General features: G+C 40.9%; 1 protein-coding gene across 5 annotated transcripts in view; it reads left to right on the forward strand.

Moving 5' to 3' along the window:
• LOC109920441 (histone-binding protein RBBP4) overlaps positions 1-13,504 on the forward strand; it is a 38,852-nt gene that overhangs the window by 10,999 nt on the left and 14,349 nt on the right. For all 5 annotated transcript variants that reach the window (XM_048612991.1, XM_020520470.2, XM_020520471.2 and 2 more), the window contains 4 exons: positions 651-766; positions 1,382-1,542; positions 7,094-7,220; positions 12,368-12,445. In XM_048612991.1, coding sequence (XP_048468948.1) covers positions 651-766; positions 1,382-1,542; positions 7,094-7,220; positions 12,368-12,445 — 482 coding nt within the window. The remainder of the gene's footprint in view (positions 1-650; positions 767-1,381; positions 1,543-7,093; positions 7,221-12,367; positions 12,446-13,504) is intronic.

The following is a 13,504-nucleotide window of genomic DNA, read 5'->3' on the forward strand; positions in this document are numbered from 1 at the left end:
TTGACCTGATGTCATGACAGTTTGTGGGGTCTGGAGTCCATGTTGATGACTCCCAGGGCAACTCCTTGCCAACTGTATACACTGTGCCATCGCATCTGGGTCTGTTCTACTGAAGGGACGGCATGGTGATGGAGGTGTCTGGGATATTTGATAGAGGTATGATTTTGTGAACATGACTATTCAGGCTCACTCTTAAAGTCTGAGACAGCCTTAGTGTCCAGATGTTAGTAAGGAGGACTGCAGAGAGTGCCGAGGTCCATGCCAGGTGGTTTGTCTGCGTCCGTTCCTTTGAGATATTTTAGCAGTTTGATTCAACTGAGTGGCTTGCTAGGCCATTCTTCAGGGCTGCCCACATACTGTGAAATTAAAAGGTTGCTTTGCTGAGGTTTCTACTTAAACCTTGAATTTTTCCAAACAATGACAATAATTGAAGAAAATTAAACTTTGAAACTATAATTAAAAATTCCAATTTGCTCTACTCCCTGTTAACATCTTACAACTATTTAAATTTAATTAGTAAAGTTTTCAACAAGCCAGTCAATTATCAGCTTATTGACTTATCCATCAGGTGTGGTATGTTTTGTAAAATATTTGCATGATTTATTTATTTTGATGTAAAGTGGAAAAATGACTGCTTTACAACTACGCAGATCCCTCTGGTGAGTGCAATCCAGATCTTCGGTTACGTGGGCACCAGAAAGAAGGCTATGGGCTCTCATGGAATCCGAATCTCAGTGGCCATTTACTTAGTGCTTCAGATGATCATGTGAGCATTGTCTTGTCACTTTTTTGTGTTGTGGATTACAGAAAACAAAATGTGCCTTGAATAGTAAGGGCAGTATTGTTATGCACTTAAAGGATGGCCATTTTACATTTGTTATAAAAGCAGTGTGTTTTTAATTATGAAAAACGAATCTGAATGTTGGCAACTGGATATGTGTTTAAACATTCATGTTTTAGTTGGTTGGATTTGAATTCTGTAATTTCATTTAGCTATAAGCATAGTCTTTCATGAAAGTGGTATTTTTGTTTTGTTTTCGAAGAGTAAAATATCAAAATTGCATGCACACTGATTCTGAATTAATGTCCTTTGTTCAAAAAAAAAGAGCAGACTGCAATTTGATCAAGGTATTTGAGATATTTCTATATTTTAAAGAGGTGTGCGTCTTACTCAATGAAGTTCCTGCTTTTGTAATTATTAGTTTACTTTTGGCTTTTTTTTTTGGGTTCATGTGCTGCAAGTAAATAAAATATTGATGTAAAGTTACTGATGAGATAAGTTGGCATATCAGCTAGAAGAAATCAATACTGACCTAAGTATAAGTCAACATGCGCATTATAAACATGACCTGTAACTGTTTTTGTTTTTGTTTTTCCCCAGACTATCTGCTTATGGGATATTAGTGCTGTACCTAAAGAAGGAAAAGTAGTTGATGCAAAAACTATCTTTACTGGTCATACAGCAGTAGTAGAAGATGTGTCATGGCACTTGCTGCATGAGTCTCTGTTTGGTTCAGTGGCGGATGATCAGAAGCTAATGATGTAAGTTGGTGAATTTTTCTTGCTTATCTAAAAGCTTTCAAGGTAACAAAAGGCAAAATGGTGCAAATCTGAGATGAAAGCAACAAATGCTCAGAACAGTCAGGTAAAGCACCCTCCACAGGAGAAGAAAGTAAGGTTAATCTTTCAGGTTTGTAAACAACTAAAGTGAAATTGGGAGAGAGGTGGTAGAGATCAGTGGAGCTAGGAGATAGATTAACAGAATTTGAATCTGACTAAATAGGGTTGACAATCTAGTGTTTAACCACTCATTGATCCACTGCATAGTCTAAGCATAGGTCAGATGGAAAATTTCTATATTTAGTTAATAGATGAAAGGCAGGTTGCGACAAAGATATAACCCTTTTCAGAGATATTGATGATAATTGGGCAAAAAGTTGTCAAATGACAAATAATGTTGGGGAGGGGAAGGGGAAAGAAGCGTGGTTGTTCGTTTTGGAAGGGAGAACAAAAAATAATAAAATTTAAATGGAGAAAAAACTGCAGAAAGCTACAACACGGACTTGGGGACACTTATGAATGAATCTCAAAGCTAGCACGCAGGTGTAGCAGATCATCAGGATGGAATGTTGGCCCTTATTTCAAGTAGGTTAGAGTATAAGAGAAAGGAAGTCTTGTAACTGTAGAAGATGCTGGTGAGATCCCATCTGGAATATTTTTGATCAGTTTTGGTCCCCTTATTTAAGAAAAGATATTCTTTCACTGGAGACAGTTCAGAGGAGGTTCAGTAGGGTGTGGAGGGAGTGTCCTATAAGCAAAAGTTAAATAGGTTGGGACTGTACTCATTGGCGTTTACAAGAATTGAGGTGATCTCATTGAAACATACAGGATTCTTAATAGGCTTAACAGGGTAAATGCTGAGAGGATGCTTCCCCTCATGGGAAAGTCTAGGATCAGAGACCATAGTCTCAGAATTAAGGGATACCAATTTAAGACTGAGATGAGAAGCCTTTCTTAAAGGGTTGAGAATATTTGGAACTCCTTGGTAGAAAGAGCTTTGGGGACACAATCCTTGTGTATATTTAAGGCTGAGATATATTCTTGATAGGTAAGGGAATCGAGGGTTACGGGGGTTGGGTGGTGGGGGGGGAAGCTGAAAGGGTGGGAAAGTGCATGTGAGAAGTTTTGGATCAGCCATGATTGTATTGACTGGTGGAGCGGGCATGAGGGGCTGAGCTACCTACTCCTGTTCCCTATATCTAATGGTTCTATTCCAATTTTCTTCACAGTAGAAATGTAACAATATGATGTTTGCTCTTGATTCCAACAAATTATTTTGAAAAAGTTTGATCTTTATGAACATGTAACCTTATTCTCTCATCGCTTACTTGTTTATCGTGGCCTGATGAGATAATTGTAACCAAGTGCTGTGCAGAAATGAAGTAATTTCTGCCATATCATGTGATACAAACCTGGTCCCATTATCTTGTTAGCTATCTCAGCTACCTTTTTCTTCACTTTTTAAATTTGTTCCTGGAATGGATTGCCCATCCATAAATACCATCCCCCAAAGAACTGTGCAATCCTTGTGTAGGTACACTCAGTAATACTGGGGAGGAAGGGCCACAGTATTAATCCAGTGGCAGAAGGAACTGAAATATGGTTGCAGTTCAGGATGGTATTTGCTTACAGGGAACTCTAGAGCTACTGCGCTTTTTCCTCTTAACTAGTATAGGTTGTTTGGAAGGTGCTATTGGTGAGTTGTTGCCATACATCATCTACACTTTTTTCTACTGTTGGTTTTGATAGGTTGGTCTTTGCCTTTTTTGAAAATCCCTCCATTTTTTCAATTGTTAAGTTGTTTAGCAATTCACACCAGGTAGACAGATGCTTTTTAGTTATTCATTTTGTTCATTTTTTGGCTGTTGATTGACATTGACTTTGACTTTGGTTATTTAACCTCCGGTTGCCATCTTATGACAGACTTTCCCCTTTGTTTTCCATCTTCCCCCTTTGATTCCGAAAACATGTCATTGATCTGAAACACTATCTTTGTTTCTCTGTACAGATGTTGCTGGAGTTGTTCCAGCATATTTTCTTTTATTTCAGTTTTACAGCATCCAGTGTTTTATTTTTGATTTGCAAGATGGGGGTTGGTTGAGTCGGTTGACTAGATGACAAGAACGTGGTGTTGAATGACAGCAATAATGTAAGTCCAATCCTCTGTCCTGGCTGTAGTAGTTCATAAAGGTCTGCTTGTATTGCCCTCCCAGTTTGAAACAGAGATTCCACTCAAGCTGTATAACTACTTCTTAGAATCATGCTGTACAGAAGCTGTGGCCTATCAAGTCTGTACTGCCAAAAATTTACTTTTGCCTACATTAGTCCCACTTTTATGCCCTCAGACTTGACCCTGAATGTTAAATAATACTTCAAGGGCTCATCCAAGTACTTTTTTAAAGGTTGGGGTTTACCTGAGGCAGTGCAGTTTCACTTGAAAATTATGTCCCCTTATTGACCCTTCAACTAAGGGTAACAACAACTTTCTATTCACCTTGACCATGCCCCTCATAATCTTATACACTTCTATTAGATCTGCCAACCTCCTTCTCTGTTTGAAAGAAAACAACCTGAGCTTATCCAGCCTGTCTTCATAGCTGAAATACCCCATTACAGGCAACACCCAGGTGAATCTCCTTTGCACCCCTCTCCAGTACATTCACATCCTCCTTATATGAAGTGACCAGAGCTGCACATAGTACTCCAGCTGTGGCCTAACCAAAGTTCTGAACAACTCTACCATGCCTTGACAACAGGGTGCAGAGCTGGACGAACACAGCAGGCTAAGCAGCATCATAGGAACAGAAAGGCTGACGTTTCGGGCCTAGACCCTTCATCAGAAATGGGGGCGGGGAAGGGGGTTCTGAAATAAATAGGGAGAGAGGGGGAGGCGGATAGAGGAGAGGAAACAAACAGGTCGAAGAGGCGGGGATGGAGCCAGTAAAGGTGAGTGTAGGTGGGGAGTTAGGGAGGGGATAGGTCAGTCCAGGGAGGACGGACAGGTCAAGGGGGCGGGATGAGGTTAGTAGGTAGGAGATGGGGGTGCGGCTTGAGGTGGGAGGAGGGGATAGGTGGGAGGAAGAACAGGTTAGGGAGGCGGGGACGAGCTGGACTTGTTTTGGGATGCGGTAGGAGGAGGGGAGATTTTGAAGCTTGTGAAATCCCCACCTACACTCTCACCTTTTACTGGCTCCATCCCCGCCTCTTCGACCTGTTTGTTTCCTCTCCACCTATCCTCTCCTCTATCCATCTTCTATCCACCTCCCCCTCTCTCCCTATTTATTTCAGAACCCCCTTCCCCTCCCCCATTTCTGATGAAGGGTCTAGGCCCGAAACGTCAGCCTTTCTGCTCCTATGATGCTGCTTAGCCTGCTGTGTTCATCCAGCTCTGCACCTTGTTGTCTCGGATTCTCCAGCATCTGCAGTTCCTACTATCTCTACCATGCCTTCCTTGCTCTTATTACCTATGCCAAGACTGATAAAGGAAAGCATCACGTAGCCTTGTTAACGACCTACTAACTTGTTTTGCCACCTTCAAGGACCTGCAAACCTGCACCCTGAGATCCCTCTGTTACTCTGAGCTTCCTAGTGTCTAGTTATTTGTTGAGTATTCCCTTGTCTTGTTTCCTCTTCTTCCAAAGTGCATCACTTCACATAAGGGGGTAGCTGGTGAACGGATGAGCGGAAACAGAGCTCAGAGAAAGTGAGTCAGTCGGGCCAACATAGGGGTTTTTTATATTCATTAACAGGATGAGGGCATCACTGGCTAGGCAGCATTTATTGCCCATTCCTAATGGCCCAGAGGCCAGTTAAGAGTCAACCACATTACATGTGACTCCAGACCCACAGTAGGCCAGACCAGGTAAGGATGGCAGTTTCCTTCCCTAAAGGATGTTAATGAACCAGATGGGTTTTTCCAACAATCGGCAATGGTCTTAATGGTCATCATTAGATTCTTAACTGCAGATTTTTTTTTTATTGAATTCAAATTCCACCAGCTGTTGTGGTGGGATTTGAACCCTGGTCCCCAGAATGTTATCTGGGTCTCTGGATTAACAGTCCAGCGATAATACCACCATTGCCTCCCCTATTGTTACTATTGTTGATAGTAAGCCAGGGAAGAAGAAAAGCTGATAATGGGGGCCAATGAATACATGAAAATGGGCTGGTGGTGCTGAAAGCAGTTTGTCAAGGCTGGACATGAGGGTGGGTAAAGCACATGCAAGGAGGTGTTCATGCTGTAAAATTATTGAACTCTATATAAGTCCTGCAGGCTGCAGAGTTCCAAGGTGGAAAATGAGATACTGCTCTTCCAGCTTACACTGAGCCTACCTGGAGTTTGCAGCAGGCCCAAGATAGAAATGTGATTCTGGAACTTGGTGGTGCATTGAAGTGGCAGGCTAACTGCTTTGTAGATCACCTACTTCCTGCGCATCAAAATTAAGTTTCCAGTGGGCCATTTGAAAGACAGAAGGAATATCCACCAATCACCTACCTGTTTTCCTGCAATGATACTTTAGCAATTTTAAACATTCCTCTTGCTTCTCTTAAATGGCCCATCTTTTATTGAGATTATGTCCCCAGTTTGTCGACTCACCAGCCAAGACTGTCATTTAATCTTCATTGTCTTTTTGATCTAAAATTGGTCTTTCTAATATTTGTTTGTTATTAAAAGTTCTACCTCACTACCTTTTCATTTTGCTTGTGCCCTGCATGCTAATCTTGGATGTCCGGAGCCATGTCTCTGAAATGACAATTGAATCATACCCATTTACCTCCCTTTGTGCATTCAAGTCATCAGCTTTTTTTGCGCTCGGGCTCTCGCGGGCACGTGTGCGTGATATCGCATCTAACACCACAACCACTCACCCAAAATCTAGCAAGGGGACGCAGCAGTGTGGTTGACTCTTAACTGCCATATGGACAATTAGGGATGGGCAACAATTGCTGCCTAGCCAGTAACACCTCCATCCCATAAATGAATTTTTAAAAAATGCATCCTCTCAGCTCCACAGTTGGTCCTAGACTGCCTCCCCTCACTCCTGCTCTGGGTCACCTGACCCATTCTCTTAAAGGGGCAACACACTCCCAACTACATAGGTAACAGAAAGGCAGGAGGTTTAAGGGGGTTTTGAGGGAAAATTTTTCTCACCCAGAGGAGTGGTGAGATCTGGAATGCACTGCCTACAAGGGTAGTTGAGGCAGGAAAGCTTTCAACCTGTAAAAAGTACTTGGATGAGCACGTATAAAGTGTTTAACGCTGTGGGACTAGTGTAGGTGGTAGGATATGTTTTGGCAGTACAGACTTGTTGGGCCAAAAGGATTATATTATATTATATGATTCTGTGATACAACTAAGTGTCCACAGGAATTTCCGACCAAGTTAGAGTTAAGAGAAAAATGCCTGTGTATAGCCAGACTCATGTTAGTTTGGTAAAATATACTGTGAAAAAAATTGAATTCCATGATTCAGTGTTTGAAAGAGAAGCATGATTTTCTTTTGCCTTCATTTTAAATTAATCTTTTCTTTCAGCTGGGATACAAGATCTAACAACACATCTAAGCCAAGTCACTCCGTTGATGCGCATACAGCAGAGGTCAACTGTCTCTCTTTCAACCCTTATAGTGAATTTATATTGGCAACTGGTTCTGCTGATAAGGTGAGACATTTTTTCGTCACAAATTTAATACCAAGATATTGGTAGTGTGAGGGCATGCTTTATATTTGTTTTCACTGCACTTAACTGTAACTCTGAAGTTCAACTTTTAAATGAATCCATTAATTATTAAGTGTGTACTTCATTTTTTTCTGCTACCTTCATACTGCTGTCTTTTCACTGTAAAGTGTACCAAATTGTTTATTGGTTGGTTTTGGAGAAAATGAGCAAAACCTGATGTTTAAGAGGCATAGAGCCAGACTAGAATGTTTAATGAGTATTTTGTTGGTGTTTACGAAGAAAGAAATCTAATGACAAATAAAAGTAGCTAATGAAATTGAGGTTATGGAAAGGCTGAAAATTGAGGGACAGGACATTCTGAAGAGAGTAGCCAATACTTAGGATCGAGTTTTCTGGTCTGAATGGCCTGCTTCCCAGGTTGCAAAAAGTAGGAGTGAAGACAGTAGACAGTGTTACTTGACTGTCAAGAGCAAAACAGTTCACTTAATTGATACCACATCCAACATGTTCCATATTCACTCCCCCCACCAATGTGCAGTGTCAGCAGTCTGTACTATATAGAAGAGCTCACCAAGGTTCTTTTGAAAGCAGTTTCCAAACATATGGCCTTGACCATCCTGAAGAACAAGTGCAAGACACATGGAACATCATCACTGCACACTCCTCTCCAAGACCCTATTGTGACTTTTGAAGCAGTGGTGGTGATAGTTCTGTGTTGTGGAATTAAAATTGTCCAACTGCCTTCCCAGTAGCACTTTGTGTATCCCTGCACAAGATGGAATGCTATGGTTCAAACTGGTGCTCACCAACACCACCTCAAGGGTATTTGGGGAAAGACATCATATTTTAACCTAGCTGCCTTCACCTACGTCTGATGAAAGCATTAACAATGTAGTCTAAACAAAACCATAACTGAGTTGCAGCAGAATAAGGAATCATGGTTGTTACTGCTTTTAGTGCGTGGACTGAAGACCATTTCAAATTTTGCTGAAGTAGGTGGAAAACTAAATTAGTTAATTTAATTAAATCTATTAATTTGTAATGGTGACCACAAAACTACTGGATTGTAATATATTTTTAAAAACTGGTTCATGAATTGGAAGGAGACAAAATAGGGCCAAAACTGAGCAATTTGACCCCTCATGTTGTCTTTATACAAATAAAGAGCAGGAATAGACCATTCAGCCCCTCAAGTCTGCTCTGCCATTCCAGAAATTTGCGGCTGACCCGAAAACAACCTGAAACACGCATGCTTGCCTATACTGACAACGTTTTTAATCTCTTACTTAATGAGAATCTATCTGTTGCTACCTTAAAAATATTCAAGAGCTGTGCTTCCTTTTCCAGAAGAATGTTCCAAAGAGTCTCCTGTCCTTTGGGCCTCTTTATCTGCGCCACTTGCAGTTCCACTCTCCTGTCCCTGAACGCTGACTAAATCAGATAATCCGATCCTAAGAGGTGTGACTACCTCCGAGTAAAAAGAATCTAGTTAACTTTCCAACTCCCTGATGCATCAGTGCCTGTAGTTCAGCTTCCAGCTTGTAGTTTGAGCTGAAGTACAGACCTGTTTGATCAGATTAAACTTGTAGCCAGGAACTGCCATGCGCTGCAACTATGAAACATTACCTGTCCCACCATCCTTAATGTGTTTTAAGGAACTAATTAATTATTATGTTCAACTTTATATGTAGCTCTTTTCATTAACCTTGCCACAAACTGCTATATTATTTTGAACTTTAGAAATGGAATAATACCTAATCGCCTACCAAATGCTTAGCAAGTAAGCAGCGTAAGAATTTATTCCAGGAGGTTAAGCAAGTTTAGATAAAAGCAACAGAGCATCTCTTTGCTTTCCTGCCCTATGCTGTCTGAAGTATTTTACTCTAGCACTCTGATCTAAGGCACACTCAAGTGCTTGGCCACATTAAGTTCGCTCATTTTTTGTTCCTAACATCAAGGACTGACTCACTTAATGAAGATCCAGTTTATGTTGGCTCTTATGTTGTTCTTTCACTGAACCCCTTGCAAAAACCTTGTTTAAGGCTGGCAACTATAGAATTTAAACTGTAGATTTCAGCTTCATGCTAACTATAAACCACAAACTAAGTTAAATTTGGACGGAATAAAAATTTAGACTTGCCTATCCCGCAACTGTATTCACTCACTATAATCAATAAGATTGCAGTTGCATTGTTTGTTTTGCATTCCAAATTCTCATCTATCCTTTAAAACTTTGCCTTTTCTAAGAATCTATCCACCATTGTCTTAAAAAGTATTCAATGATCCCACCTCCATCACCTTCTGAGGCAGAATGTTTCAAAGTTATACAACCCTCAAAGAGAAGAGAGCATTTCTTCTCACCTCTGTACTGAAAGGGTGACCCTGATTTTAAAACAGAGCCCCTAGCTCTGGACTCCTCCATAAGAAGAAACATCCTTTCCATGTCCACCAAGTCAAGATCTTCTTTAGGAACTTGAATGCTGCAATCAGGTCACCCCTTCTCTTCTAATCTCCACTGGAACATGCCCAGTCTGTCCAAATTATCCTTGACAATCAACTCATTCCAAGTATAAATCTACAGCGAGTTGCAAAGAAGAGATATCAGACTGAATATTAACATTTTCTCTTTCCACAGGTGCTGCCAGACTTGCTGAGTTTCTCCTTTGTTTGTATCAATCTAGGATACCTCTCGGAAGTATTTCTAATGTATTTGCATCTTTCCTTACCTAAGACCAAAACTCTGCATAGTATTCAAGATGTCCGTCATTATTGAAGCATAATATTTCTTCTATGTTCACTTCTATCATAAAGGATTGCATCCCATTAGCTGCCTTGATTATATTGCATCTGCATACTAACTTCTCTGACTTGTACAGTCATATACTTAAATCCTTCTGCATCTTAGATTTCCTCAGACAAACTCAGTTAAAGTCCTACTGTGCTTTTTCATTTTTCCTACCTTCAATTTTAGGTTTTCCATCTGCCAGATTTTTGTCCACTCACTCAACCTGTAAATCTTCTCAAACTTTACTCACTCAGCCTATCTATATGGCTACTCTAGGTTATTTCTTGTTCAGTTGTAACCCCTAGGATGTTAGAAATTCAGCAATGGTAACATTGAATGTCAAGGGGAGATTTGTTGGATTCTCTGTTGCTGAAAATGGCCTTTGCCTGATGCATGTGTGATGTGAAAATTTGTCAATTATTAGCTTAAATCAAATGTTGTCCAAGTTCTGTGTATTCAAACAAAGAACAGTACAGCACAGGAACAGGCCCTTTGGCCCTCCAAGCCTGCACAGACACGTTTTGCCCTTACATACTAAAATAGTCTTTACTTACAGGATCTGTATCCCTCTATTTCCTTCCTATTCATGTATTCATCCGGGTGCTTCTTGAATGCTGCGATTGTGTCTGCTTCCACCACCTCCTCAGGCAGTGTGTTCCAGGTACTGACCACCCTTCATGTAAAGAACTTACCTTGCACATCTCTTTTAAACATCCCCTCCCTGCCCTTGCACCTTGACCCTGTGTCCCCTAGTAATTTTTCCCTCCACCCTGGGGAAAAGCCTCATACTTTCCACTCCATTCATGCCATTCATAATCTTATAAACTTCTGTCAGGTTGCCCTTTGTGCGTCAAATCCAGTCTATCCAACCTTTCTTCGTAGCTAAAATTCCCCATACCAGTCTACATCCTCGTAAGCCTTTTCTGTACCTTCTCCAAAACATACACATCCTCCTGGGAATGTGGTGACCAGAACTGTATGCAATATTCCAAGTGTGGCCTAACTAAAGTGCGAGAAAGCTGCAGCATAACTTGTCTGTCCTTATACTCAATGCCCCTTCCAATGAAGGCAAGTATGCCAAACTGCTCCAGTATCATGCGTGGCAAATGGTGCTGAAACATTGTACAATCAGTGAAGAACGCACCCGATCTGACCATATGATAGAGGAAGGTCATTGATGAAGCAGTGTAAAATGGTAGGATCTAGACCCTCACTCTGAGGAACACCAGTGACAGTGTGCTCAGATGATGCAAGATGATTGACCTCCACCAAACACAACCATCGTCTCTTAGGCCAGGTATGACACGAACCCCTGGGGACTTTTCACAATTCTCATTGACTTCAAATTTTCTACAGCTTCTCGGGAACATTAAAACAGGAGTGGACATTCAGTCTGTTGAGCCTGCTCTGCTTTCAGTTCAATCATGACAGATTGAACAGTGCCTTTATCCACACTATCCCCATAGCCCATGCACTGTTGGTATTTTGAAATCTATCGACCTATACCTTAAACACACTCAAAGCCATGAGCTTCCATGGCCCTCTGTAGTAGAGAATTCCAAAGGTTCAAAATGCTGAGTTTTAAAAAAAAAAAACTCGTCTTTGAAGTAAGTAGCATCCCACTTTAGTTTAATTTGTGTTCCCGGTTGTAGACCCTTGCTGACCAGGGAAAACATCTTACCTGTTATGTACCCTGTCTATTCCATTACCAACTTTCTGCCATCTGCAAATTCACTCTGTGCAGCAACATATCTGTTTTATTGGGAATTGAGTGAAATCAGCTGCCACTTTTGTATTACTTGCACAAGGCTTAATTGTGTGATTCACATTAAATTTCAGTTTGCTTGACACTTTTTTTTCCCCATATCTTCCAGCCTTGACACAACCTGTTAAACATTTACAGTTAACTAAATTTTATAAAGTTACGACTTGACCAGTTGAAGGAACACTTTGATCATTCTTGTGTTAAGGTACTGTATATAAACTAACTTCACCTAAGTTGGTTACACAAATGTTTGTGCTTTCGGTGATGCTGCAGCTTTATATCTTTCATTGGAGTCAGGTTAGGGCAAATCTTACTAGCATGTTGGGCACTTTCTGCCATCTACAGACTTGCTTTAGCCATTGTTAAGAATTCTAAAAATGATGCTTTGGGTACAATAGTTGTTACATTACAGCTTGAAGCTCCTTTTCATATCTGCATTTTCAGCTTTGTGTGTACACGTTGGATTTTAAGTAGGTTTATTTAATCATTGATAGTCCTTACCTTATTTTGTGGATCCTTCTCTGTAGCTGTTAATTGTTGATGTGTAATTCTAAACACGAACATGCTTTCTTTTTCCAGACTGTAGCATTGTGGGATTTAAGAAATCTGAAACTAAAGTTACATTCCTTTGAATCACACAAGGATGAAATCTTCCAGGTATAACTGTCACTTTTGCAGCTTTGGGTATGAGGTGAAAAGCTTGTGATGCAATTATTATGGGTATGCTGGGTTAGAAAACTGTCCTTTATCTTTGGGTCTACTAGGATAAAAGTCCCATCTTTCTTTGTCATTGCTACACCAAAAGGAATAAATCTGTCAAGTCTGAATCCTGCTCCTTACTTTGAAGTGTAATTTCATTAGAAGCAGTTCAAAGATTAGGTCAACTAGCTCCCAGGATGAAGTGATTATTTTAAAGGTTGAAACACCCTGCCATAGTTACACTCATGGAATCATACTTTGCATGCAACATCACAGATATCACTATCCCAGAGTACATCTGATCCTAACAAAAAGACTGAGCCACCAGAAGTTGTAGCATTGTGGTCACAGCATGGAGTGATTACCTTGGAAGCCCTTAAAGTCGACTGTGGACCCCATGAAGATTCATGACATCAGGTGAAACCTGGGAAAGAAAACTCCCACTGGCCACCACTTGCTGTACCTCTCTTGACCCCTCAGCTGATAAATCATTGCTCCTCTATGTTGAACATCAATTAGAAGAAGCATGGAGGGTGTCAGGGGCACAAAATGTGCTGTGTGGGTTTCAGTGTTACCACCAAGAGTGGCTTGGTAATACTACTACAGACCAACTGATCAAGTCTTAAAGAACAGAGCTGCTAGACTGGGTTTGTGGCAGGTGATGAGGGAGCCAACTGGAGGTTAAAAAAAACATGTTTGACCTAATCCTCACCAAGCCACATGGTGCAAATGATTCCTGATTTGGTAGGAGTGACCACCACCCATTCCTTGTGGAGACAAGAGTTTTTATCCACGTTGAAGACTCCTTTCAATGTGATGTGTGGCTCTTGCTCCATGCTAAATTGGACAGACTTTGAACAGATCTGATAACTCAGATTGGGTGGCTGTATTGCAGTGTACAGTAATGCCAACAGCATGGGTTCAATTTCTGCACCAGCTGAGGTTACTATGAAGGATTCTTCTCGACGACTTCTCCCTTTGCCTGAAGCATGGTGACCCTCGGATTAACCCACCACC

This window comes from Rhincodon typus, chromosome 27 (assembly GCF_021869965.1).
Source record: "Rhincodon typus isolate 14 chromosome 27, sRhiTyp1.1, whole genome shotgun sequence".
NCBI lineage: Eukaryota > Metazoa > Chordata > Chondrichthyes > Orectolobiformes > Rhincodontidae > Rhincodon > Rhincodon typus.